The following is a 23,535-nucleotide window of genomic DNA, read 5'->3' as shown; positions in this document are numbered from 1 at the left end:
GCGCAATGGACCTACAAGAGAGGATAAAAAGACGGTACAAAACTTAGTGAGTAAAATTTACCTGTAAATAACCCTAAAAACCTTAAAATCACCCAAATCCGTGAAAATGTTGAAGTCCTTTTTTACTTCACTTGCATTTCTTTCTGTTGAAACTGTAAATTATTTGTTCGTTTGTCCGTTACTACGTTAGTTTCTAAGCTCTACATTGACCGGTCTTTCGTCAGTACGCCCGGGGCAATACACTTATAGGCTACAGGGCGATCCTGACTTTTAGACCACCCGAGCTATATAAGGTACAAATTGCAAATTTATCATATTAAACTTTCGCAACAAGGTTAAACATGTTTTCAACTGTACAAACATACCTTTTATTCCATCAAACAAGCTTTATTTTGTTCCAAAATTCACGTTTTTATAGCTATTTTTGACGTAAAAGAGCTGGTTACAAAACCGGTGATGCCAGCTCCGAAGTTTTCGCGTAGCACAAACGCTTGATGTACGCTCATTTTGACGGTAATTTACGCTCGCGTATCATGCATTTTCAAGCGCGTTTGACATCGTTTTACTGCATGACGCAATTCTGCATTTATTCAAGATGGCGAATTTCTCGAAAAACGTGATGTATTTTACCCCGTAATTTCCCTCATTACTCAAAGCCCTGCCCTCTTTCACAATACCGTAAAACCCCGTCTACAAGGATATACCTAAGAAACGCCCTCAATAAAATTGGTTGCTTGTTGTATTTGGAGTTTGAGCAAATATATACTGGCACTGGGTGGCTATGCATTCCATCTAAGTATGTTGTAACACCAATCAATTGTATTGACATAATAACGACTGTTTCGTATATCAGGATCGTATAGCTCAATTGATAGAGCGTCAGACTTTGGAACTGAAGACATGCTGAAGAGAGCATGGTCCGGGCACCAGTTCCGTTTTTTCATTCTTGTTTAATTTTAACTTTTGACATGTTCTTTTATCTTTCTTCAAATCTACCTTTCTACTTTTAATTTTAGGTGCGTTTTTTTTTTTTTTTTTTTTTTTAGTTTTTTTATAGTTTTTTTAGTAATTTTGTGGTTTTATAGAAACTAGTAAAAGCATTTATTCTAAATAATAGCGAAACCCACGGTTAGACAGATGTGTTGTAACTACTTGTCTGTCCTCGTCTTTGCAATAAAACCTATGTTGCACCTTTGTGCCATCCCAATTCTTGAGGTAGGGTGCGTTTTTGGCTTAAGCACGATTTTGTTTCTACTTGAAATGAAATCAAAATAAATATTGTTCTGTTGCCACAATTGCAGTTTTTTCAATAAAAAAAATAGATGAGGAATAATAATTATTCCATATTTGAATCTATTGTCTCATCAAGAATAGAGTGTCTTCAAAAACTTCAATCAATTCATCTGACAAAGGAAACTATTCTGGTCATTCAATTTTGTTTCGCTTGCACCTGTTATATCACAGGCGTTGGTAGAGAAGGCACACTTCTCTTGTCTTCACCGAAGTAGTGATGTAAACACTAACATGATTAATTACCATAGCTAGCAATGGACATACACTATTTTTGTTCCACTTGAACCCATACTATAGGCTATTCGCTGTCGATGTGACGTAATTAATCGGATTAACTACCATAGCAATTGATGAATACAATTTCGAATATATAGCCCTGCACTTCATCGTTCACGTGGCACCTATGCATTAAACCATAGTTGTCAAAGAAATGCTAATCACTCGCCATGTAAGATTAGTATTTATGAAAAGAGTGCGGGTATTCAATCTATGTTTGGTGACATACGCGGGTGATTAGTGCAATCTGCTTGATGGTAGTTATTGCGATTATTACGTCACTTCGACAGCGAATTGTAGTATAGACGAATCCAACAAGCCAAGTGATGGTCAGAATTTATTCGGCCATTATACGCTGGTGAAGTTGCGTAATTAATCGGATTAATTACCATAGCAATAGGTGAAAACAATTTTGAACATATCGCGCTGCGCTACAAGCAGGTTACACTCATCACCTGTACTGTGTATGTCTGCAATTGAATACAATACTGGTCTTTTCAAAGATCTTACAGGTGCAGCATGATATGGTTCAATGAAGAGGTACCGCCTGAACGTATCAGTGTATAACGCGGTATATTCAAAAATTGTTTTCACCTATTGCTATGGTAGTTAATCCGATTATTACGTAACTTCGCCAGCGTATTGGAATAAAACAGGAGGATGTGAGTTCATAAGGGCAATGTCGGGGATAGGTCACAATCGATGTGGAGAGATGAGAGGTCCGACCAACAGCCATAGCGATTCAACTAATTCCAGCGGACGGTCTGTGGCTAGTAAGGAATCGTCTTTGACCACATGCGCAGATCTGTCTCGTCAGGAAGATATTTAATATCCCGAATTTATAATAGGCCTATGCCTACCAGTTCCATCGTATAACCGATCTGCTAGAGAATATTTGTTACCATGTTTAATAAATTCGTATTTATCGTATAATAAAATGTAGCCAAATGTATATTATGTGTCACACGGTTTTCTGCTGAACCACTAGCAGGCTATGTTACCACATCTATGACAATGACAAAGGTGAATTTTGATGATTTTTACGATCGTCCGGATGAGCAAATCACTGAATGGGTCTTTAGTTCCTCCTCTCCTTATCCTGCCAATATTATATGAATCAAACAAAAACAAAGAAAAAATAAAATTAAACAAGAAAAAAAGACAAAGCAAAGAAACAATAAAAGAAAAACAATAGAATAAATTAAACTAAATATGAAAAAAAAATGATCGTGAAAGGAGTCTTTAGAAAATGCAAGAAAATATAAATGAAAAGTTTGAACAATATTTTGTTTATAAAAGTTTGTGTGACCGTGATGAGGCTCGAACTCACCATCTTCCGATCTAAAGAACCAAAGTCTTATGCCTTGCCAAGTGAGCTATGCTCGTGAGATGCGAAATAAAGATAAAATAATACATTGTATACCTGCTTGTGTCGGTAAATGATTTGCTCAAATTCCATAATGATATAATATTGTGGAGGGCGCTAGCGTGAAATATGCTATCATCACAGTCGCTTCTATTCCTTATAGACGGGTTTCTACGGTATTTTAGCTTCTTGGATATCATCGGAAACATAGATTAGTAATATTAGGTAGGTCACTGTATTTTTAAAGATTGTTTAGATGGTTTTTACAATGAAAAAAATGATGTTAAAGCTTCTTTTCAAAAATTGGTTTTAGCTTGTTAAAAACGGGTAAAAAATCGTTTTAGCTTGTTGGATATTGTTGCTTAATAGTTTAAAGCTTGACTCCTTAGATGAAACTTTTAGTTTAAGCTTGTTAGAATATTAAACCTTGATGAAATAGTAATATTTGAGCCCTATATAGCGAGGGTGGTCTAAAAGTCAGGATCGCCGGCTACAGCACGTACGCAAGAAACGTTTAGCCCTACTTTTCAAACGTCTTTATTGCAGTCTTACTTTTACATCATGGTTTAACAGTTTCCAAACATTTTGAAGTCAAGAAAGGAAGGGGGACAGTGCTTCGTTAAAACGTCATTAAAAAACCCGGGAAAAAACAAGTTAAAACAATTTTTTCAAACAAGTGAAAACGGCTATTCTGATGGAAAGTTATTTGACTCGAAAAACAATTTGAAAATAATCGGGAAAGGAAAAACATATCTTCATCAATCAGTATTACTTCAGTCATATGAAAAGATGATCAAATGAGATGAGAGGAAAATCTTTTAAGATGAATTCGTGAAATGAGAAAATTTTTAGAAAATACAGCAAATTTAAAGAAAAACATTCGAAGGCCTTTCGAAAATTTGAAGGTGTGGAAATAATGGGTGAAACCAGCTCGAATGTTAGAAGCTGTTAGAGGGCCATGCTCATACTCACTCATAGGGGATATGGTCATAGTTTAAGGGGCATCTCATCCAGTTTTTCGGAGTTCGACCTACTTGGCCAGTGGGGTGAGTGACTATTATTATTATCCGGTCATTTTAAGGGGTACTACACCCATTGATTTTTTTGCATTTTTTGCATTTTGTGAAGAAATTACAAAAAAAATTGGACAAAGTGGTATGCAAAATGAAGGGCAAATCTTCTCGTTTTATTGGTGGTATCGGTATCAATGTAGCTTACATGCTTTTACAGATAGAAGCCAAAAGGAGGTACATCACTGATGATTTAAATTCACTTCATTTTGGAAAGCTTACTATCAACGGATTTCGTTAAAATTTTGGATATGTGTTGCTAACACATTAGGGAAATAAAGTTGATATGTAAAATGAGAATAAGTGGTTCCTGATTTCTTTTATGACTTCATGAACTTGGTGCTCCACAACTATCAAAAAGGAACTGGTTAAAATGCTTCTATTTTCAATGTTGAGCTATATTTTGCATTTTTAACTTGCGACATTATTGCACTGAAACTTAATTAAGCCATAGGTAACAGGTTACAACAACCATACTACAGCAATGATGAAAAAATTGTATTTCTTGTCACCTATACAACCATATTGGGTAGTTTTCCGTAAGCTTAAGTTTTGTGATTTTGGTAACTATTTTATATTTATTTGTGAAATCCGTCTCAACTAGGCATTCTAAATTGTACTCACCATTTACATCCCAAGGTATATTAGTATATCCACCATGCACTTCTCGATATATATCCAGTTAAAGACAGAATATCAAAATTATGCCTCATATGATATCACAGACTCTCACATGTGTATTCAAAATTGATGCTTAAATTTGACCTGAACCAATTGACCTATAACCTGACATACGGTGACCTAATGGTGGAAGCTCTATAGTCCGAAGGTTCTTTAGTCCGACGGTTCTTTAGTCCGAAGGTTCTTTAATCCGACGGTTCTTTATTACGAAGGTTCTTTATTCCGACGGTTCTTTATTTCGAAGGTTCTATAGTCCGAATTTCAAAAAAGGTTCCCTAATCCGAATAATAAAAGAGGTTCTTTAATCCGAATTTTAAAAGCGGTTCTCTAGTCCGAATATGAAAATAGGCTCTATAGTCCGAATTTTAAAAGGGTTCTATAGTCCGAATATGGAAATAGGCTCTATAGTCCGAATTTAAAAAAGTTCTATAGTCCGAAATTGCAAAACGGTTCTATAGTCCGAAACGGATACCGTGTTCTTTAGTCCGAATTGGTAAACGGGTTCTATAGTCCGAATTTTATTTTTATCATTTGTTTCAGTGTCAAATCATCACTTGTTAAATATAAATCCGCTGAAGTTTAACATCGTTGGTTTCTCTGGATATTTTTCGTAGCATACATTAACGTTCACCTTTATTCTGGTGATATTTTCTTCATTTTTATCCGTTTTTCATTTTCGACCCGTTCAGGGTAGACTCTGAATTCCGTTTCTGGCCATTTTTCAATCCGAGGGCCTACTTTATTAAAAAATTGTGTTATGCAACTTGTTGGGCGATCCAAGTTCATGTGTAGATCTCAAATATTTATTTAAGCTATAACATGCCTCTCTTTTTTCCACAGAAAGGCCAAAATATCTCTAAAAAGATTTTTGTTTTTACCGGAATCCATTACATCGTCATTACATCGTGATTTGGTGGTGTGCGCCCTTTTAATAGCAGTAGCGTCATATCCCGTTTTCCATAGACTCTGCTTTAGTATTATCTAGCTAGAGGGCGCAGTATATGTTAATGTTTTAAATATTCGGACTATAGAACCTTTTACTGATTCGGACTAAAGAACACGGTATCCGTTTCGGACTATAGAACCGTTTTACAATTTCGGACTAGAGAACCCTTTTTTGAATTCGGATTATAGAGCCTATTTCTATATTCGGACTATAGAACCCTTGTTAAAATTCGGACTATGGAGACTATTTTCATATTCGGACTATAGAACCCTTTTTTAAATTCGGACTATAGAGACTATTTTCATATTCGGACTAGAGAACCGTTTTTAAAATTCGGACTATAGAACCTTCGAAATAAAGAATCGTCGGAATAAAGAACCTCTTTTCAATTTTTTTTCGGACTAGAGAACCTCTTTTAAAATTCGGACTAACGAATGCTATGAACACGTGTTCGGACTAGCGAACCTTCGGACTAAAGAACCTTCGGATTATAGAACCTTCGGATTATAGAGCAGTCCCCGACCTAATAGCCTTTTCTTCTCCTAACAACTAATGACTATGCATCCATTGTATAAGTGTTTATTTAATTTATTCAGTGTTATATCATGGTAGGTATTTTGCATGCACCACTATAGATTTTCTATAGAGAGTATAACAAAGGATTTAATGTATTCTATTCATGTACCCTACTTGAACATTTTCAAAAGAATAAATTATGGTTTGTTATGAAACACAGATCTGAGTTACTAGGTTACAGTAAACAAAAAATATATAGGGCTAAAATGACTTACTAAAATTGTTGAAATTCACTTTATATGTAGATATATTTTATAAGTTCAGTACATGAGGTGATAAACATATATATGTACTTAATAAATTTGCAAGAAAAAAAAGAAGAGGGGTACTGATGAAAATCGGGGTATTATATCGCCTTAAGCTATTTCAAAGTTGCCACATGATGGCAAGGTATGTGAATTGTAGACTGAAGACTAGTACTTACATTAAGAGTAGTATATAAGGTTATATTCAATGTTTGATTTGTAGTTGTTCTTGAATTGTACACTAAAGACTTGTACTTACTTTAAGCGTAGTTTAGTTATTTACATTCAATGTTTCATTTGATGTTGTTCTTAAAGTTGCACACCTTTATAAATTCGATGTATTTAAATTTTTTTATAGCAATGTGATTTTACAAACCGAGCTAGTTCATCAGTAGCGAAGCATCATCTCGCTGTGCCTCCACATCCGCCGCTCTATATGCTCACTCCGATCCAGTCGGTGAACGTTTGTCAGTACCGACAAAGACCCCCCAGAACCGCTGTGCCAGATAAGTTCATTGCGGCAACATGTAGATGATGACGGCTAGGTTGACTAACCTAATCCACCTACGTGTTGCAGCTACCGGGTACTCGATGGAACTTTGAAGGCCTGGTCACGATGGGAGCTGATGGGTGAAACCGGCACGAATGCTAGAGGGGATATGGTCATAGTTTAAGGGGCATCTCACCCAGCCTTTAGGTCTTAGGCTAGGAGGGTTTAGGATTAGGCCTTTGTTAATGAGTTATACTGGGGGGATTAACTAGTCATATTTCATATGTTTGGGCTTGGGTCGGAGTTTGCCCTAATTGGCCAGTGGTGTGAGTGACTATATTGTCCGGTAGTGACGTTAGGGAGTGGTGTATGACTGCATGATGTTCTTAGCTCATTTCTTTATGTGATGTTGCCGAACATAGTTTAAGGGCATCTCACCCAGCCTTTAGGGTCTTAGGCTAGGAGGGTTTAGGATTAGGATTAGGCCTTTGTTAATAAGTTAGATTAGGGGGATCAACTAGTCATATTTCATATGTTTGGGCTTGGGTCGGAGTTTGCCCTACTTGGCCAGTGGTGTGAGTGACTATATTGTTCGGTAGTGACGTTAGGGAGTGTTGTATGACTGCATGTTGTTCTTAGCTCATTTCTTTATGTGATGTTGCCGAACGGCATTTTAAGCTATATATTTTAAATTTGTCACATGATGGCAAAGTATGTGAATTGTAGACTGAAGTCTAGTACTTACATTAAGAGTAGTATAAAGTTATATTCAATGTTTGATTTGAAGTTGTTCTTGAATTCTACACTAAAGACTTGTACTTACTTTAAGCGTAGTTTAGTTATTTATATTCAATCTTTGATTTGATGTTGTTCTTAAAGTTGCACAAGTCGATGTGTTTAAATTTTATTTAGCAATGTGATTTTACAAACCGAGCTAGTTCATCAGTAGCGAAACATCATCCCGCTGTACCTCCACATCCGCCTCTCTATATGCTCACTCCGATCGAGTCGATGAAAGTTTGTCAGTACCGACAAAGACCCCCCAGAACCGCTGTGCCAGATAAGTTCATTGCGGCAACATGTAGATGATGACGGCTAGGTTGACTAACCTAAGCCACCTACATGTTGCAGCTACCGGGTACTCGATGGAACTTTGAAGGCCTGGTCACGATGGGTGAAACCGGCTCGAATGCTAGAGGGGATATGGTCATAGTTTAAGGGGCATCTCACCCAGCCTTTAGGTCTTAGGCTAGGAGGGTTTAGGATTAGGATTAGGCCTTTGTTAATAAGTTGGGGGGATTAACTAGTCATATTTCACATGTTTTGGCTTGGGTCGGAGTTTGCCCTACTTGGCCAGTGGTGTGAGTGACTATACTGTCCGGTAGTGACGTTAGGGAGTGGTGTATGACTGCATGATGTTCTTAGCTCATTTTTAATGTGATGTTGCCGAACGGCATTTTTAGCTATTTTAAAGATGTCACATGATGGCAAGGTATGTGAATTGTAGACTGAAGACTTGTACTTACATTAAGAGTAGTATAAGGTTATATTCAATGTTTGATTTGTAGTTGTTCTTGAATTGTACACTAAAGACTTACACTTACTTTAAGCGTAGTTTAGTTATTTACCACGGAAAAACAGTGGCATGATCGACGGGAATTTTATAAATAAACATTAATTTTCACCAGGTTCGCCGTCGCAAATAATAAAGGAGACAAGGAGAAAAAGTGATCCCGCCTGGGAATCGAACCCAGGACCTCAGGTTTATTACAGGTTTATTACATTCAATGTTTCATTTGATGTTGTTCTTAAAGTTGCACACCTTTATAAATTCGATGTATTTTTAAAATTTTTTATAGCAATGTGATTTTACAAACCGAGCTAGTTCATCATTAGCGAAGCATCATCCCGCTGTGCCTCCACATCCGCCGCTCTATATGCTCACTCCGATCGAGTCGGTGAACGTTTGTCAGTACCGACAAAGACCCCCAGAACCGCTGTGCCAGATAAGTTCATTGCGGCAACATGTAGATGATGACGGCTAGGTTGACTAACCTAAGCCACCTACGTGTTGCAGCTACCGGGTACTCGATGGAACTTTGAAGGCCTGGTCACGATGGGTGAAACCGGCTCGAATGTTAGAGGGATATGGTCATAGTTTAAAGGGCATCTCACCCAGCATTTAGGTCTTAGGCTAGGAGGGTTTAGGATTAGGCCTTTGTTAATAAGTTATACTGGGGGATTAACTAGTCATATTTCATATGTTTGGGCTTGGGTCGGAGTTTGCCCTACTTGGCCAGTGGTGTGAGTGACTATATTGTCCGGTAGTGACGTTAGGGAGTGGTGTATGACTGCATGATGTTCTTAGCTCATTTCTTTATGTGATGTTGCCGAACGGCATTTTAAGCTATTTTAAATTTGTCACATGATAGCAAGGTTTGTGAATTGTAGACTGAAGTCTAGTACTTACATTAAGAGTAGTAAAGGTTATATTCAATGTGTGATTTGTAGTTGTTCTTGAATTGTACACTAAAGACTTGTACTTACTTTAAGCGTAGTTTAGTTATTTACATTCAATGTTTGATTTGATGTTGTTCTTAAAGTTGCACACCTTTATAAATTCGATGTGTTTAAATTGTTTTATAGCAATGTGATTTTACAAACCGAGCTAGTTCATCAGTAGCGAAGCATCATCCCGCTGTGCCTCCACATCCGCCTCTCTATATGCTCACTCCGATCGAGTCGGTGAACGTTTGTCAGTACCGACAAAGACCCCCAGAACCGCTGTGCCAGATAAGTTCATTGCGGCAACATGTAGATGATGACTGCTAGGTTGACTAACCTAAGCCACCTACATGTTGCAGCTACCGGGTACTCGATGGAACTTTGAAGGCCTGGTCACGATGGGTGAAACCGGCTCGAATGCTAGAGGGGATATGGTCATAGTTTAAGGGGCATCTCACCCAGCCTTTAGGTCTTAGGCTAGGAGGGTTTAGGATTAGAATTAGGCCTTTGTTAATAAGTTAGACTGGGGGGATTAACTAGTCATATTTCATATGTTTGGGCTTGGGTCGGAGTTTGCCTTACTTGGCCAGTGGTGTGAGTGACTATATTGTCCGGTAGTGACGTTAGGGAGTGGTGTATGACTGCATGATGTTCTTAGTTCATTTCTTTATGTGATGTTGCCGAACGGCATTTTTAGCTATTTTAACGATGTCACATGATGGCAAGGTATGTGAATTGTAGACTGAAGACTAGTACTTACATTAAGAGTAGTATATGGTTATATTCAATGTTTGATTTGTAGTTGTTCTTGAATTGTAGACTGAAGACTTGTACTTACTTTAAACGTATTTTAGTTATTTATATTCAATGTTTGATTTGATGTTGTTCTTAAGGTTGCACACCTTTATAAAGTCGATGTGTTTAAATTTGTTATGGCAGTGTGATTTTACAAACCGAGCTAGTTCATCATTAGCGAAACAACATTCCGCCGTGCCTCCACATCCGCCTCTCTATATGCTCACTCCGATCGAGTCGGTGAACGTTTGTCAGTACCGACAAAGACCCCCTAGAACCGCTGTGCCAGATAAGTTCATTGCGGCAACATGTAGATGATGACGACTAGGTTGACTAACCTAAGCCACCTACGTGTTGCAGCTAACGGGTACTCGATGGAACTTTGAAGGCCTGGTCACGATGGGTGAAACCGGCTCGAATGTTAGAGGGGATATGGTCATAGTTTAAGGGGCATCTCACCCAGCCTTTAGGTCTTAGGCTAGGAGGGTTTAGGATTAGGCCTTTGTTAATAAGTTAGATTGGGGGGATTCACTACTCATATTTCATATGTTTGGGCTTGGGTCGGAGTTTGCCCTACTTGGCCAGTGGTGTGAGTGACTATATTGTCCGGTAGTGACGTTAGGGAGTGGTGTATGACTGCATGATGTTCTTAGCTCATTTCTTTATGTGATGTTGCCGAACGGCATTTTAAGCTATTTTAAATTTGTCACATGATGGCAAGGTTTGTGAATTGTAGACTGAAGTCTAGTACTTACATTAAGAGTAGTATAAGGTTATATTCAATGTTTGATTTGTAGTTGTTCTTGAATTGTACACTAAAGACTTGTACTTACTTTAAGCGTAGTTTAGTTATTTACATTCAATGTTTCATTTGATGTTGTTCTTAAAGTTGCACACCTTTATAAATTCGATGTATTTAAATTTTTTTATAGCAATGTGATTTTACAAACCGAGCTAGTTCATCAGTAGCGAAGCATCATCCCGCTGTGCCTCCACATCCGCCGCTCTATATGCTCACTCCGATCGAGTCGGTGAACGTTTGTCAGTACCGACAAAGACCCCCCAGAACCGCTGTGCCAGATAAGTTCATTGCGGCAACATGTAGATGATGACGGCTAGGTTGACTAACCTAAGCCACCTACGTGTTGCAGCTACCGGGTACTCGATGGAACTTTGAAGGCCTGGTCACGATGGGTGAAACCGGCTCGAATGTTAGAGGGATATGGTCATAGTTTAAGGGCATCTCACCCAGCCTTTAGGTCTTAGGCTAGGAGGGTTTAGGATTAGGCCTTTGTTAATAAGTTATACTGGGGATTAACTAGTCATATTTCATATGTTTGGGCTTGGGTCGAGTTTGCCCTACTTGGCCAGTGGTGTGAGTGACTATATTGTCCGGTAGTGCCGTTAGGGAGTGGTGTATGACTGCATGATGTTCTTAGCTCATTTTTTATGTGATGTTGCCGAACGGCATTTTAAGCTATTTTAAATTTGTCACATGATGGCAAGGTTTGTGAATTGTAGACTGAAGTCTAGTACTTACATTAAGAGTAGTATAAGGTTATATTCAATGTGTGATTTGTAGTTGTTCTTGAATTGTACACTAAAGACTTGTACTTACTTTAAGCGTAGTTTAGTTATTTACATTCAATGTTTGATTTGATGTTGTTCTTAAAGTTGCACACCTTTATAAATTCGATGTGTTTAAATTTTTTTATAGCAATGTGATTTTACAAACCGAGCTAGTTCATCAGTAGCGAAGCATCATCCCGCTGTGCCTCCACATCCGCCTCTCTATATGCTCACTCCGATCGAGTCGGTGAACGTTTGTCAGTACCGACAAAGACCCCCCAGAACCGCTGTGCCAGATAAGTTCATTGCGGCAACATGTAGATGATGACGGCTAGGTTGACTAACCTAAGCCACCTACATGTTGCAGCTACCGGGTACTCGATGGAACTTTGAAGGCCTGGTCACGATGGGTGAAACCGGCTCGAATGCTAGAGGGGATATGGTCATAGTTTAAGGGGCATTTCACCCAGCCTTTAGGTCTTAGGCTAGGAGGGTTTAGGATTAGAATTAGGCCTTTGTTAATAAGTTAGACTGGGGGGATTAACTAGTCATATTTCATATGTTTGGGCTTGGGTCGGAGTTTGCCCTACTTGGCCAGTGGTGTGAGTGACTATATTGTCCGGTAGTGACGTTAGGGAGTGGTGTATGACTGCATGATGTTCTTAGTTCATTTCTTTATGTGATGTTGCCGAACGGCATTTTTAGCTATTTTAAAGATGTCACATGATGGCAAGGTATGTGAATTGTAGACTGAAGACTAGTACTTACATTAAGAGTAGTATATGGTTATATTCAATGTTTGATTTGTAGTTGTTCTTGAATTGTAGACTGAAGACTTGTACTTACTTTAAGCGTATTTTAGTTATTTATATTCAATGTTTGATTTGATATTGTTCTTAAGGTTGCACACCTTTATAAAGTCGATGTGTTTAAATTTGTTATGGCAGTGTGATTTTACAAACCGAGCTAGTTCATCATTAGCGAAACAACATTCCGCCGTGCCTCCACATCCGCCTCTCTATATGCTCACTCCGATCGAGTCGGTGAACGTTTGTCAGTACCGACAAAGACCCCCTAGAACCGCTGTGCCAGATAAGTTCATTGCGGCAACATGTAGATGATGACGACTAGGTTGACTAACCTAAGCCACCTACGTGTTGCAGCTAACGGGTACTCGATGGAACTTTGAAGGCCTGGTCACGAAGGGTGAAACCGGCTCGAATGTTAGAGGGGATATGGTCATAGTTTAAGGGGCATCTCACCACGCCTTTAGGTCTTAGGCTAGGAGGGTTTAGGATTAGGCCTTTGTTAATAAGTTAGATTGGGGGGATTAACTACTCATATTTCATATGTTTGGGCTTGGGTCGGAGTTTGCCCTACTTGGCCAGTGGTGTGAGTGACTATATTGTCCGGTAGTGACGTTAGGGAGTGGTGTATGACTGCATGATGTTCTTAGCTCATTTCTTTATGTGATGTTGCCGAACGGCATTTTTAGCTATTTTAAAGTTGTCACATGATGGCAAGGTATGTGAATTGTAGACTAAAAACTATATAGTACTTACATTAAGAGTAGTATAAAGTTATATTCAATGTTTGATTTGAAGTTGTTCTTGAATTCTACACTAAAGACTTGTACTTACTTTAAGCGTAGTTTAGTTATTTATATTCAATGTTTGATTTGATATTGTTCTTAAAGTTGCACACCTTTATAAAGTCGATGTGTTTAAATTTGTTTATAGCAACGTGATTTTACAATCCGAGCTAGTTTATCAGTGGCGAAACATCATCCCGCTGTGCCTCCACATCCGCCTCTCTATATGCTCACTCCGATCGAGTCGGTGAACGTTTGTCAGTACCGACAAAGACCCCCCAGAACCGCTGTGCCAGATAAGTTCATTGCGGCAACATGTAGATGATGACGGCTAGGTTGACTAACCTAAGCCACCTGGCACCTACTTGTTGCAGCTACCGGGTACTCGATGGAACTTTGAAGGCCTGGTCACGATGGGTGAAACCGGCTCGAATGTTAGAGGGATATGGTCATAGTTTAAGGGCATCTCACCCAGCCTTTAGGTCTTAGGCTAGGAGGGTTTAGGATTAGGATTAGGCCTTTGTTAATAAGTTACACTGGGGATTAACTAGTCATATTTCATATGTTTGGGCTTGGGTCGGAGTTTGCCCTACTTGGCCAGTGGTGTGAGTGACTATATTGTCCGGTAGTGACGTTAGGGAGTGGTGTATGACTGCATGATGTTTTTAGCTCATTTCTTTATGTGATGTTGCCGAACGGCATTTTAAGCTATTTTACAGGTGTCACATGATGGCAAGGTATGTGAATTGTAGACTGAAAACTAGTACTTACATTAAGATTAGTATAAGGTTATATTCAAATCAATGTTTGATTTGTAGTTGTTCTTGAATTGTACACTGAAGACTTGTACTTACTTTAAGCGTAGTTTAGTTATTTATATTCAATGTTTGATTTGATGTTGTTCTTAAAGTTGCACACCTTTATAAATTCGATGTGTTTAAATTTTTTATAGCAATGTGATTTTACAAACCGAACTCGTTCATCAGTAGCGAAACATCATCCCGCTGTGCCTCCACATCCGCCTCTCTATATTATATGCTCACTCCGATCGAGTCGGTGAACGTTTGTCAGTACCGACAAAGACCCCCCCCCCAGAACCGCTGTGCCAGATAAGTTCATTGCGGCAACATGTAGATGATGACGGGTAGGTTGACTAGTGCAGCTACCGGGTACTCGATGGAACTTTGAAGGCCTGGTCACGATGGGTAAAACCGGCTTGAATACTAGAGGGGATATGGTCTAAGGGCATCTCACCCAGCCTTTAGGTCTTAGGCTAGGAGGGTTTAGGATTAGGCCTTTGCTATTAAGTTAGACTGGGGGGATTAACTAGTCATATTTCATATGTTTGGGCTTGGGTCGGAGTTTGCCCTACTTGGCCAGTGGTGTGAGTGACTATATTGTCCGGTAGTGACGTTAGGGAGTGGTGTATGACTGCATGATGTTCTTAGCTCATTTCTTTATGTGATGTTGCCGAACGGCATTTTTTGCTATTTTAAAGTTGTCACATGATGGCAAGGTATGTGAATTGTAGACTGAAGACTTGTACTTACATTAAGAGTAGTATAAGGTTATATTCAATGTTTGATTTGTAGTTGTTCTTGACTTGTAGACTGAAGACTTGTACTTACTTTAAGCGTAGTTTAGTTATTTATATTCAATGTTTGCTTTGATGTTGTTCTTAAAGTTGCGTTGCACACCTTTATAAAGTCGATGTGTTTAAATTTTTTATAGCAATGTGATTTTACAAACCGAGCTAGTTCATCAGTAGCGAAACATCATCCCGCTGTGCCTCCACATCCGCCTCTCTATATGCTCACTCCGATCGAGTCGGTGAACGTTTGTCAGTACCGACAAAGACCCCCCAGAACCGCTGAGCCAGATAAGTTCATTGCAGCAACATGTAGATGATGGCGGCTAGGTTGACTAACCTGCACCTACGTGTTGCAGCTACAGGGTACTCGATGGAACTTTGAAGGCCTGGTCACGATGGGTGAAACCGACTCGAATGTTAGAGTGGATATGGTCATAGTTTTAGGGGCATCTCACCCAGCCTTTAGGTCTTAGGCTAGGAAGGTTTAGGATTAGGATTAGGCCTTTGTTAATAAGTTAGACTGGGGGGATTAACTACTCATATTTCATATGTTTGGGCTTGGGTCGGAGTTTGCCCTACTTGGCCAGTGGCGTGAGTGACTATATTGTCCGGTAGTGACGTTAGGGAGTGATGTATGACTGCATGATGTTCTTAGCTCATTTCTTTATGTGATGTTGCCGAACGGCATTTTTAGCTATTTTAAAGTTGTCACATGATGGCAAGGTATGTGAATTGTAGACTGAAGACTAGTACTTACATTAAGAGTAGTATAAGGTTATATTCAATGTTTGATTTGTAGTTGTTCTTGAATTGTACACTAAAGACTTGTACTTACTTTAAGCGTAGTTTAGTTATTTATATTCAATGTTTGATTTGATGTTGTTCTTAAAGTTGCACACCTTTATAAAGTCGATGTGTTTAAATTTTTTATAGCAATGTGATTTTACAAACCGAGCTAATTCATCAGTAGCGAAACATCATCCCGCTGTGCCTCCACATCCGCCTCTCTATATGCTCACTCCGATCGAGTCGGTGAACGTTTGTCAGTACCGACAAAGACCCCCCAGAACCGCTGTGCCAGATAAGTTCATTGCGGCAACATGTAGATGATGACGGCTAGGTTGACTAACCTAAGCCACCTGGCACCTACTTGTTGCAGCTACCGCGTACTCGATGGAACTTTGAAGGCCTGGTCACGATGGGTGAAACCGGCTTGAATGTTAGAGGGGATATGGTCATAGTTTAAGGGGCATCTCACCCAGCCTTTAGGTCTTAGGCTAGGAGGGTTTAGGATTAGGATTAGGCCTTTGTTAATAAGTTACACTGGGGGATTAACTAGTCATATTTCATATGTTTGGGCTTGGGTCGGAGTTTGCCCTACTTGGCCAGTGGTGTGAGTGACTATATTGTCCGGTAGTGACGTTAGGGAGTGGTGTATGACTGCATGATGTTCTTAGCTCATGTTTTTATGTGATGTTGCCGAACGGCATTTTAAGCTATTTTAAAGTTGTCACATGATGGCAAGGTATGTGAATTGTAGACTGAAAACTAGTACTTACATTAAGAGTAGTATAAGGTTATATTCAATGTTTGATTTGTAGTTGTTCTTGAATTGTACACTGAAGACTTGTACTTACTTTAAGCGTAGTTTAGTTATTTATATTCAATGTTTGATTTGATGTTGTTCTTAAAGTTGCACACCTTTATAAAGTCGATGTGTTTAAATTTTTTATAGCAATGTGATTTTACAAACCGAGCTAATTCATCAGTAGCGAAACATCATCCCGCTGTGCCTCCACATCCGCCTCTCTATATGCTCACTCCGATCGAGTCGGTGAGCTTCGGTGAACGTTTGTCAGTACCGACAAAGACCCCCCAGAACCGCTGTGCCAGATAAGTTCATTGCGGCAACATGTAGATGATGACGGCTAGGTTGACTAACCTAAGCCACCTGGCACCTACTTGTTGCAGCTACCGCGTACTCGATGGAACTTTGAAGGCCTGGTCACGATGGGTGAAACCGGCTTGAATGTTAGAGGGATATGGTCATAGTTTAAGGGCATCTCACCCAGCCTTTAGGTCTTAGGCTAGGAGGGTTTAGGATTAGGATTAGGCCTTTGTTAATAAGTTACACTGGGGGATTAACTAGTCATATTTCATATGTTTGGGCTTGGGTCGGAGTTTGCCCTACTTGGCCAGTGGTGTGAGTGACTATATTGTCCGGTAGTGACGTTAGGGAGTGGTGTATGACTGCATGATGTTCTTAGCTCATGTTTTTATGTGATGTTGCCGAACGGCATTTTAAGCTATTTTAAAGTTGTCACATGATGGCAAGGTATGTGAATTGTAGACTGAAAACTAGTACTTACATTAAGAGTAGTATAAGGTTATATTCAATGTTTGATTTGTAGTTGTTCTTGAATTGTACACTGAAGACTTGTACTTACTTTAAGCGTAGTTTAGTTATTTATATTCAATGTTTGATTTGATGTTGTTCTTAAAGTTGCACACCTTTATAAAGTCGATAAAGTTATTTTTTAGCAATGTGATTTTACAACCGAGCTAGTTCATCAGTAGCGAAACATCATCCCGCTGTGCCTCCACATCCGCCTCTCTACATGCTCACTCCGATCGAGTCGGTGAACGTTTGTTAGTACCGACAAAGACCCCCCAGAACCACTGTGCCAGATAAGTTCATTGCGGCAACATGTAGATGATGACGGCTAGGTTGACTAACCGAAGCCACCTACGTGTTGCAGCTACCGGGTACTCGATGGAACTTTGAAGGCCTGGTCACGATGGGTGAAACCGGCTTTTTTCTTTATGTGATGTTGCCGAATGGCATTTTAAGCTATTTTAAAGTTGTCACATGATGGCAAGGTATGTGAATTGTAGACTGAAAACTAGTACTTACATTAAGAGTAGTATAAGGTTATATTCAATGTTTGATTTGTAGTTGTTCTTGATGAAGACTTGTACTTACTTTAAACGTAGTTTAGTTATTTATATTCAATGTTTGATTTGATGTTGTTCTTAAAGTCGCACACCTTTATAAAGTCGATGTGTTAAATTATTTTATAGCAATGTGATTTTACAAACCGAGCTAGTTCATCAGTAGCGAAACATCATCCCGCTGTGCCTCCACATCCGCCTCTCTATACGCTCACTACGATCGAGTCGGTGAACGTTTGTCAGTACCGACAAAGACCCCCCAGAACCACTGTGCCAGATAAGTTCATTGCGGCAACATGTAGATGATGACGGCTAGGTTGACTAACCTAAGCCACCTACGTGTTGCAGCTACCGGGTACTCGATGGAACTTTGAAGGCCTGGTCACGATGTGTGAAACCGGCTCGAATGTTAGAGGGGATATGGTCATAGTTTAAGGGGCATCTCACCCAGCCTTTAGGTCTTAGGCTAGGAGGGTTTAGGATTAGGATTAGGCCTTTGTTAATAAGTTAGCAAGGCCGGATTTACCTTTTGGGGGGCCCTGGGTCAGGCCAAAATTCGGAGGCCCAAACGCACCGTGAGGAAGGCATGTGCACTCAAGTAGCCAAGTTTTTAGATTTTACAAGGACATTTGCGCGCGAAAATTTCACTTATAGAATATTTTAGCCCAAATTGAAGCTGAATTTTGCTATATAACAGGCCAGTGCGCGCGAAGTGTGGAAAATTTTGCAATTTTTGTAGGCTATTTTGGCCCAAAACATAACGTTTTTCGGCTAAAATGGAAGATGCACATCGCACAGGGCAATTTGGGGGGCCCCAACAATTTTGGGGCCCTGGGCCCGGGCCCTGTGTCCGGGCCCATCTGGCCCTATGGTAAATCAAATGTCGTCCGCGGGGATAGATTTCCGATATCAATCATGATAATAATTATGTTAGCACAATAGGCTATTGTATACTTTTGAATATACCCTATACTGTGTCCTCCCAGCATAATAGTGTTATGATTGCAGACCAGACCTACTCTACTTTTTAATCCCTTGATTTTTTTTCTGAATAAAAGGGAAACGAAAACTAATGATTTGAAATGAGGGATTGTATTAGAAATGCAACGGCCAATATTATAATTTGGATCCACATAAATGACAAGAGTTAGTTCTCCTCTTAGATTTGTATATTAAAAAGCTTTAGAATTTTGACCGCATCCATTTGAAATTACACAGACCAGAAACTTATCTCCCACAGCAACAGATATGCATGCACTGAATACATATGCATAATACCTTGGCATGTGGATTTAATAGTCACTCTAGCCCAACTAACCACATGGAGAGTCGGGAGATCATGAGAGTAACCATGTTTATAATCCAATGCAACTATTGTTCTAGGAAGATATTATTATGCAATATTCAGCTTTCATATTTGGTTCTCTCCTGGGCTGGAGCTCATCCCGGAGCTCATGCCGGGAGCACATGCAGTCTTGTATTCCTTATTTATAAATACGAATCTATAAATTCGCCATGGGTACATGGGCGCAGCCATTATAAAACATCGTATTAGCATAAGGTACCTATATACATAAGGTACATGTTATGACAATCTAATTTTAGAGGTTATGGTTATAGAGCACACTTTATTTTACAATGGTTTTTATTCGGTATTCGGTCCTCTGGAGTACTACATAACCATGTTGCTTATTTCGTAAAGGAAATGGGACGATATTCCCTCATGAATGAGAACATGGAATGCCGATCAAAAACCAAAAACAGATGTTCATTTGCAATTATATCACATTGTCTACTGAGCCGACAGATCGACTTCAATCACGAGCAAACTGCATATTAGCGTGTAATATGTTTAATAGTTGATTTAACGTTAATTTATTGAAAATGCGGTCAAACTCAGCCGCATTATGCTTCAATTGATAATACAAGTAAAATTATGTAAACACAAATCTATTGTTGGAATATAACTCTTGGAATAACAGGTTCGTGTGAAAAGGTCCTGGGAAAAGGCCGTGTAAATTTAAAACACATTGAGTTCTTATCATAAATATCAATTTATTGAATTGACATTAGCTTGTATTGATATTTACTCGATCTAGAACGGTTGGTGAACTTCAAATGGTAGTGTTCGGGATAGTGTTAGACTCAAAACAAGCAGCTATCAGTTCACCAATTATTTAATTTAGAAAAATTTAGTCATAGCACCCTGAATTTGGGTCTAAGAATTATTATACCATGTAATAGACGTCAGACACATCGATCAGTGTCAGATACCATGTATGAGCCAAGCATGCATGGGTTTATTATGTCAGGAAACATTAATAATTATCAAAAGTTCAAAGGTATTATGTGTTGAAAAGTTAAGTACGCAAATTATATCCTATTTTAGATTAAATCATACATTAAACAAACATATCTCAAATAATGCTCATCCATCAGGGCACAGTACTCCTAACACAGATACGGTTGGATTGACCTTTGATTGTTTTGTGTACAAAAACTCTACTTCACAACGTTAGGTCAAATTTGGAGTTATGAGGGGTTATTGAATTATGACAATGGGATCGAGGCTATTTGACTCATAATGATATAGGTTAGTTAAATAATATTGTTAGACATATGCAAGTGTAACCATAATATGTTAGAGAATTACCAATATGGAGGGTTTTAACGAAACAGACGATCAATGCTTTGCAAATTTAACTGTGAAGGAGACTTTGTCGTACCTCTACACACCATTCGGCAAATATTTTGTACTGGTTATTGTACCTATAATATCTGCATTTGGATTGTTCGCCAACGGCAGCTTCCTGTATGTGGTATATCGCAATCAACATATGAGAACAATAACTAACTTTTACCTAGTTAATCTAGCTATTGCAGATGGATTTTTGTTGTTCGCTGGAGGCCTCCAATACATTTGGAGTTTTGCGCATTCTGCAGGTCTCAATTTCGGTGGAACATTTGCTTTCGATTCTCCAGCAGGCTGTGCGCTACCAAATATGCTGATCTATTTCTGTTATTTTGCATCCGTATTTCTAATAACTCTAGTCACCACAGAACGGTATCTGGCTATCTGCCATACAATGCGTTATCGAATATCGCGAAAACGCGCCATTTTCTCCATTGTTGCTGCTTGGATCATGGCTTTACTATTTGCTGGATTCGAAATACCGTATTTTGTCGTTCAAAAAGTTTGTGTATCATGGCCTCCTGAAGAAGAATACAGTGAATATCCAACTGTAGTACCCGTGTGCTTCCATGGGTGTGATTGGTGCGTTAGTGTTGTACTATATGCTGATATTATTCAATACCTTCTTGCAGTTCCTACAGTGATCTACATGTCAATAGCAATGGTGCTGAAACTCAGACACAGTCTGACACGCAAAGGTAGCATTCGATCAACCAAATCCACTCAAGCTCGACAGAATCTAGTTCGTATGTTACAAATTAACGCTTTTATATTTTTCATTTGTCTAACACCATTTGAAATCATAAACTTGAATGGTCTTGCTAAAAACTACAAAGCGGATTTTTTAAATGCCCAACAAAGCCATTATATTAAATGGATTGGACGTATAACAATGCTGATCAATTCTGCTGTTAATCCTGTCATATATAGCATTGTCAATGCGTCCTACAGGAATGCCTTCTTAAAAGAATGCTGTTGCTGTTGTCCAGATCGGAAACGAACTGCCAAGACAGAGTATGAGCTGGTTACCAGTCGAACAGGACGCACTGGGGCTAGCTCATGGCGTGGAAGCACTAATAATGCTCGGACGTCTCATGCCAGTATTTCGTCACCAACAGAACTACAATGGACATAAGCTTCGAATATTTCCGTTTGGATCTTATTTTATAGCTTTTTTACCTTTTGTACGTTGAACTTAACATTGATAGATATATGATTGTATACTGTGTAAACAGAAGCAGGAAGGATATAATCCTCTGATGCCATTGTTAGACCTGCATCTGAGTTCTATCTTTTAATGTACATTTTGGCCTTCTACGGTACATTTTGATCTTTCAATATACTCAGAAAAATCGAACCTATTATTATTATGCTATACTGACCACGATCATGATGATGATCAGCAATATAGTTACATTGAAGAAATTCAGATAACAATGTTCCTCTTCGTACAAATCGGGATATACATTCTGTAATTAGCAGCTAGTAAGTTCATTGGTAATGTTAATTTCAAATGCATACTCTGGCTATTACATTTACACATAAAACGCTGGCTTGTATTGCGTACAATTGATAGATTTTCACATCTAATCTGTTCAGTCGTCGTACTCCTGTTTGCTAGCTTCCCAAATGGATTTCTAACTTTGGATTGCGGTTAAACTGCTTAACACAGGTGTCTATGAGAATGTCTATGAGAAAAGTTTACCAAGTTTACCAAGAATGCCATGGATGTTTTATGGGATTGCCTGTTTCGCCGATTATTTCTACTCTGTATGGGAAAGATTTGAGCGCAAATCATTGTCAACTGCCCCCTTCGTTGCACCATCAAAATGGTATCGTTATGTGGATGACACTTGCATTAGAATTTAATCCAACGAACGTGATAGGTTTTTCAAGCACATCAATCAAATTGATCCCCATATAAAGTTCACGCAGGAAGGATGTCAGACAACAAATTTGCTTTTCTTGACAGTTTAGTGTCCGTGGAAGAAGATTGCTCACTGCCGATCTGTTTATCGAAAACAGACACTCACGGACTAGTATTTACAATCCGGTTCCAATCATTCGTTCATTCAGAAGATCGCTGAACATCAGCATCTTCGCAAAGCTCTGGGTAACTGTGGTTGCCAGGACTGGACCATTAACAAGGCCTTGAACAGAGTGAACAGTAAACCTACTGTCACGAGTTCCATGCAGACGGGGAAAGAAACCAGCATTACTACTATCCCGTATCACGGAGACTTATCCAAAAAAATCTCAAAAGAATCTAACGCGACCACGGGATCACTACCCATTTGAACCTTACAACACAATAATATTCGCTAGACCTTACTGCATCCCAAGTTGGTGGACATTTATCTGTAGTATTTGACTCAAAAGATGCGGCTATCAAAGGCACTGAAACGGACAGATGTTAGCCTAAAATCCCAATTCTCGAAATTCGATACCAGTTTGCCCCTAAAAATATATCAAAGTATGTACAGAGCGCTCTAATGATATATAAAAATAAATAAATCCCCGCACTCTGGCGATATTCATGATAAAAGTTCAACACAGAGGTCAAATTTCAAAGTTGCTAACATTTAAAATGCCACTAATTCCAATAATTGAGAAAAAGAATAGTTTGGCATACCTGCGACATACCGTTCTTGAGTTATAGTCATTTTTAACAAGCAAAATCATAATTATCACCATCTATGATGTTTTATAACCTAATAAACATCACAAACTAGGTCGTGGTCAATAGCTGTCAGTAACGAAGCATTGCAAATTATTCCTTATTTTTACACGAGCAACGTGAGACCATTTTCGATAAAATCGGAGCATTTTAAATTTTTGACCCTTTGTGGCCAAAAAACCTGACCACCCCAACCCTCAGTTTGAACCTTTTGGTAACT

At 39.0% G+C, this 23,535-nt stretch overlaps 1 protein-coding gene across 1 annotated transcript; it reads left to right on the top strand.

The window, feature by feature from the left end:
- The first annotated feature begins 20,603 nt into the window (after positions 1–20,603).
- LOC140147160 (somatostatin receptor type 5-like) lies at positions 20,604–21,773 on the top strand. Its single transcript, XM_072168940.1, has one exon. It carries the CDS (start codon positions 20,604–20,606, stop codon positions 21,771–21,773), a length of 1,170 nt encoding a protein of 389 aa, XP_072025041.1.
- The last annotated feature ends 1,762 nt before the right edge of the window (positions 21,774–23,535 follow it).

Source organism: Amphiura filiformis, chromosome 3 (assembly GCF_039555335.1).
Source record: "Amphiura filiformis chromosome 3, Afil_fr2py, whole genome shotgun sequence".
NCBI lineage: Eukaryota > Metazoa > Echinodermata > Ophiuroidea > Amphilepidida > Amphiuridae > Amphiura > Amphiura filiformis.
This window is presented reverse-complemented; position numbering and strand designations above follow the sequence as displayed.

Coding starts and splice junctions, on each gene's coding strand:
- LOC140147160 (XM_072168940.1), top strand. CDS start 20,604: ATGGAGGGTTTTAACGAAACAGACGATCAATGCTTTGCAAATTTAACT.